The 6,000-nt window shown below is 41.1% G+C and overlaps 2 protein-coding genes across 10 annotated transcripts in view; one reads left to right on the forward strand and one right to left on the reverse strand.

The window, feature by feature from the left end:
- Positions 1–3,231, forward strand: part of LOC135217345 (U7 snRNA-associated Sm-like protein LSm11) — a 327,200-nt gene extending 323,969 nt beyond the window's left edge. For both annotated transcript variants that reach the window (XM_064253165.1, XM_064253166.1), the window contains exon 5: positions 2,412–3,231. In XM_064253165.1, the coding sequence (XP_064109235.1) occupies positions 2,412–2,995 (584 nt within the window). In that variant the 3' untranslated portion in view covers positions 2,996–3,231. The remainder of the gene's footprint in view (positions 1–2,411) is intronic.
- The window catches only part of LOC135217344 (ecdysone-induced protein 74EF-like), an 865,315-nt gene that overhangs the window by 501,297 nt on the left and 358,018 nt on the right, over positions 1–6,000 (reverse strand). The gene's annotated exons all lie outside the window — the stretch shown is intronic.

Raw genomic sequence — 6,000 nt, forward strand, 5'->3', positions numbered from 1 at the left:
ATAACGGAATACATTTGAACGATGATCAGAGAACAGTTGTGTGATTCTAACATATATTCCTTATCATGTCTTTTCGTTTGTAGCGAGATTATTGGCAAACAAAAAGCGGAGAGCGTAAGCGTGCCTCAGCCGTGCACGTGTGTGACCCTCTGTAAAAGTGTCTCTGGAAGTTATAAGTAGGGAACGAACATTCAATTTGCTTTCCGGAATACGTCTGTTAACTTTTGAGTTGTTGTTATCTGGTATCGTGGAAAGTTGTGTTATTAAGTTAAGAGCCAAACTTCAATGGCAAAACACAAGGAACCACAGACAACCGAAAGGAAATGAGCTGCATCCCATCACGTGCGTGCATATCTCTCTCTCTCTCTCTCTCTGACCTTTTTTTTCTGACTAACAGTAATACTTCAGTTTGGTCGTTCCTGGAAAGGGTTGCACAAAGCAAAGGGTTGGTTAGTGACTGGCAAGGCTGTCGAAGGATTTACCGTAATATGGCGAAATATTTCTCACCCGGATATTCAGTGCGATGAATGCTCACTGACACAAGACATCGTGTAGTCATGAAGTCTAGTAGGTAACCTACTTCTCCCCTAGTGGCGTCTTCCAGTGTCTTAAACGACTGAGCATTCTAAAGGAAGCTGTACTTTGTCCAGCTAAATTTAAAGGCTTCGCTTTTCTGTTGCCCCTTTCTGTTAACAATGAATGTTACAGTTTAAATTTTCTATGTGATTAACGCTCGTGTGATATTCATGGAACTATGCTTGCTATTACTGGACATATTTAAGGACCTGTTGTAAGTACATTGGGGAATGCACGACGTTTTCAGCCGTGTCACGTCGCTACAGACTGAAGTTGGAAAGTGAGTCAGAGTTGCGTGAGAGTAGGTCGTTGTAGCCACTGCATGCTCTCAGCAACTAAAATTAAGAGAGTATAAGGGAAGCCGAGAACAATGTGAAACGGGGAAATGCTCTGTTCTCATACTTATCTCGCGAAAGGTGTGAAGGACGAGAGAGAGAGAGAGAGAGAGAGAGAGAGAGAGATGGGGGAAGGGGTGGTAAACGGAGCATGAACGAGGGAGGCAAGGAAAACGAGCGAGACGAGGAGACTCGACAGAAACGAACGCCGAAGCGAACCCACCAGTTTCACTTCTCTCTCCCTTGTGCTTCGTACGGAACTGCAAGCAAGCATGAAGCTATTTCTACGACACTTTCAGTAGTAAAAATCAACTCCAGCTTTGACAATAAATAAAAAATTACTGTGCAGAAAATATATTGTCTTTATTTTGGCTAAGTGGTAATAAGACACGTGCTGAAACGGTACTACAAGCCAGCTTGTGGTATCGATAAACTACACTTGACTGGAACTAGAAGATAACTAAAAATATCGAGACCTTGAAAAACGTGTGATCGTCTTACTTTAATCTATAAACTTCCTTTCCTAAAGAACGAGAGAGAGAGAGAGAGAGAGAGAGAGAGAGAGAGAGAGAGAGAGAGAGAGAGAGAGAGAGAGAATTTTTATATACAGCAGGGAGTGGTGCCATAAGTAACTGAGGTCTGCCTACACTTTCCATCTTATACTATAATTTCATTTCTTTCCTTATCTGACTTATGTAGTATTAATCCCCTCCCTTTCAGCCTGATTACTGGTAATAAATATATATCACTTTAACACGGAATATAAATTTCTTAACAATGCATTAATTAAATTGTCGGTAACATTTTCGTATACCTTAAGTCCCTTCAGAAAAACAAAGTAAGCTCATTTAAATGGTAAAAATTCCTTCGCCTTTGGGGCAAGTTTAAACTTTCACGTAAAAACGGACAAATGGACTTAATCGGGTGTATGAAAAAGGTATAAATTAATCTGTCCACTTGTATATATACTGCCGATACTCATTTTAACCAGCATATAAACAAGGCTATATCTCAAATAAAGTTAAAAAAAAAAATGCATCAACAGTCGGACCCAAACTGCAGTAATATGTCCAACGTAAAACTTACTATTCAGAATTATGGATCTTAATTTACCACAATTACTGACGATTAAAGAGTAATCTCCACAGAGATAATGATGATATCCCGCAGAGCCTCTGAGTTCCCTATACTTTAGTTACGCGTAATTACAAGTTTGACCTCCATGGCCGAAATTAATGATGACTGTATTTGCAGTGATTAATGACTAATGAGGTTTACTTTCTAATACGCTAAGGTTCTTCAGTTAGTGGAGAACTGTTCTTTATTCACTGTAAAAAATACTTGTGTGGCTTATATCTAAAAACAATAACGAGAACTTGACTAAGATCATTCATGAATCTTTGAAAGCATCAGCATCAGTTTCAATAATACTGCTCCTAATAGCCATTTTTCTGCTTATAACCTGAAGGCACTAATGACCTGCTATTTCCAATTTTCCAGGAGATGTTTCTGACTTTGTGTGCATCGGCGACCTGACGATTCGAGGCAGGGAAATCAGCAGCGCATCAGAACCGGAAGAATACGAATCGGAGATGGCTGGCGGGGGACCATCGTGGTGGGACCCCAAAGAAAAGAAAGAAGGTGTTCCTTCCACTTCACAAGCCTCCTCCTCCTCCTCCTCCTCCTCTCGTGGTCACGGCCGCGGCACAGGCATCGCAGCGCCAAGGGGACGGGCCCATGCCACGGACGACAGACAAAGACAGGGCCAAGGGGCAATAGCCAAGAAGAAACTTGAGCTTAAAGGCGCTTACAGCGTTGAAAGTCTGGACCAAAGGGCTCGAGCTTCGAGGCTGGTGTCCAGAGAGCATCCCTCGACCAGCGAAGCCCGAGACGCTCACCGACTGGATCTTTCCCAAAGGGATCGTTTCGAGCAGAAACCACCCGAGGGAGGGGGAGAGGAAGGGGAAGGGGGAAAGAAGAAGAGAATCAGGAAAAGGAAGAAGAGGGAAATAAGGACCCGTCATGTTAATCAACTCTTCATTAGAGGGGAGAACGTCGTTCTCATTAATGTTCTTGAAGAGTAAGAAGTGAAATGCGAAGCGCAGTTTGTCAATCCTCAAACACTTACTTGTATCTTGCATCGGCAGAGGGAAATATGGTGTGATGTTATTACAGACAGATTTAATTATTACAGCTTGAAACGACCTAGCTGCTGTTTCAAGTGAAAACTATTTTTCTATTTTTGTCTACAAACCTCTCATGACCATTGTTAATCTCCTCTGCATACCTGTAATCAATAAAATTTGGTCTTCATTCAAAATTGTATTACAGAAAATTCACCCATTACTATTCCAGCACGTTGACATGAACGCAACTGATACAACCTGAGTACAAAGGGGATAAAAGCGCATCATTATCTTTAAATTTAGCCAAAGTGAAAAAAATTATATTGTAAATACAAGTGGAACGGCTGTTACAGACGCTAATTGTATAGGGAACTACCCATCTCCGCAAGCAAATACATGAACTAGTCACAGTTAAATGCAAATTAAATTACGCCATATCACCGTCTTGCAAAGAGGGTATCTTACAGGTTGCTCGAAATAGCAACACTAAATTTATCTGGGAAAACTGTTGTATTCCCCCAAATAAAATTTAGTTCTATAGGTCGTCAAGAATTCTGAACAATCTTACAAGTAGGAAATTCACGTACAATTATTATTTCAAAAGCCTGTATGCTGGCTGACTATTATCCCCTCACACACACACACACACACACACACACACACACACATATATATATATATATTATTTATATATGTATATATATAATTGTATATATGCATGCATGCATACATACATATGTATAGAAGTATGCATGTATGTATGGAATAGTTTAATGCAACATGCTTTAAATTGCACTTTCATGCAATTTCTTAAACATGAAAATAAAAGAAAAACAAGGACACGCAATACTTACAATGAATCTAATTTGCTTTAAGGCACGTGCCCACGGCGCTAATTTAAGAGAGAGAAAGAGAGAAAGAGAGAGAGAGAGAGTCTGGGTATCAAATTCCTCTCTCCCTCTACCAAGGCAAAGACCCCCTCACAACCCTGGAGTGGCAGGAGCAGAAGCAGCAGCCCATGAGGCCAAGCAGCGTCATCCACACGAAGGTGCATCCCCTTCTGGTGGAGGTATATACGCAGGCAGAGGCCTGTGTCAGCGTGGTATACGCGTCAGCAACGGCCAGAGGAGCGCGGCGTCGTTGTACTGTGTTGTGTACGTTTCTGTGCGCGTCGAAGAGAGAGAGAGATGAAGGCCCACGGGGAGACTTCTGCGAGAAAGGGGGTGGGGGGAGCAGGATAATGGGGTTGTCACGTGGAAGAAGCTTAAAGGTGATCTTCCCAAAGCACATCCAGATCGACCTAGTCTCTCTCTCTCTCTCTCTCTCTCTCTCTCTCTCTCTCTCTCTCTCTCTCTCTCTCTAATAAAATCCAATGAGAAATTTACTACAAGCTAGTTACAAAATTTCAATATACAATGAAGATGTCTCCTTAAAGGATTTTTTCCTTTTGCAAATTAATTGCGTTGCAATACAAACGTTGGGGAAAAAAAGGCAGGAATTCCGTTGCACAAAAGTGAAACGTTAAACTTAGTCAGTATAACGTCATCGGTTGATATTATTAGAACAATTCAAATTTCGCGTTTCCCAAATATGCCAACAATGTAAAGTGGAATTAAGAAACCGTTTTTCAATGAGCAAAGGGACGATCACTTTTCATCTCTTGTATGGCCAGCTGCTCTTTACATACAATGGCACACACACACAAACGCGAGAAAGAGAGAGACAGAGAGAGAGATTTAACGTATGCCTGAAAGTCTATCATTCCCAAACTATGCAAGTGATATAAAAGTGTGCCCCTGACAACATGTATCAGTCATGCGGCGTTTCTTAAAAAAAAAAAAAAAAAAAAAAAAAAAAAAAAAACACGAAACAATAAGATATCCAAATACATGAAGATGTGACGTGTCCCTTTTATCAACATGAAACTTGATCCCCACAAAACCCTCGTACATCGGCAATGGAAGACAGGGTTGTAGTAGTAGGTAGTTGTAGTAACATAAAGGGTGGGAGCGAATGCATATGCAGCACGCCGTTCCTTGTCTTTCATTCTTGAAATCAAATCACTCATAATCTCTCATCTACGTCAGTTCCTTCGCCAACATTCATTTTCCGCAGACGACCTTGCTGAGCACCTTAATCTATTTCGGCCAAATTGCTTTAATATATCAGCATTAAAGCCGAGAATGACGCAGAATTTAACCTCAGCTCACTTGTAAATTAATCGGAATGCAATTATTTCTTTGCTCAGGTCCCGGGCTTTTCCTTTCTATTCAGTATGGTCTACTTGGAGATCAGTCACGCAAACTAATACCGCTGCTTTATATGTCAGAGAAAAATTGGACTTGCTAGTACGGATTTCACGCTATTCCTATAGTCAGCATGGTGTATTCCCCCTAAAATGCTTGGTTTATGTTTGAAAATTTTCATGAAGAGAATTACATGCGAGAAATTAACTTTCAACAGTGTACAAGACGACAAAAATACGAATTCACTTTCGTATAACTCTCGTCGACTCTTCATTTCATTTCATTCATGACTTTGCAGGAACCACAACTGTCAAATTACAACTCTATCTCTTGAAGGCGACATTATCGACGTTTTCCTTTTCTAGTAGAAAACTACCACACCGCCATTAGGATCACTTTCACTTGACCTCTTTCTCAAAAGATGTATTTGAAGATGGCAAGGAATGCGTCAGGGGCAGTAGGTGGGGGTTACAGGGGAATGGGGAGGACGGTAGGGATACTTGGTATGAGAGAGAGAGAGAGGGGGGGGGAGGGGGAGTCTGAGAGAGGCTGGAAGGTTTCTGTGTCTGTCACGTGTTGGGAGATTAAAGCTGTCTGGCTGCATTAGCCCTAAACTTCTCGAGCCTCGCGAGCATTTTTTTTTCTTTATAGTTTCAATATTATTCGTTACCTTTTCTTTCTTTCATTTTTAGCGTGAGCAGAACCTTATAAATATAA

Source organism: Macrobrachium nipponense, chromosome 7 (genome assembly GCF_015104395.2).
Source record: "Macrobrachium nipponense isolate FS-2020 chromosome 7, ASM1510439v2, whole genome shotgun sequence".
Taxonomy (NCBI): Eukaryota; Metazoa; Arthropoda; class Malacostraca; order Decapoda; family Palaemonidae; genus Macrobrachium; species Macrobrachium nipponense.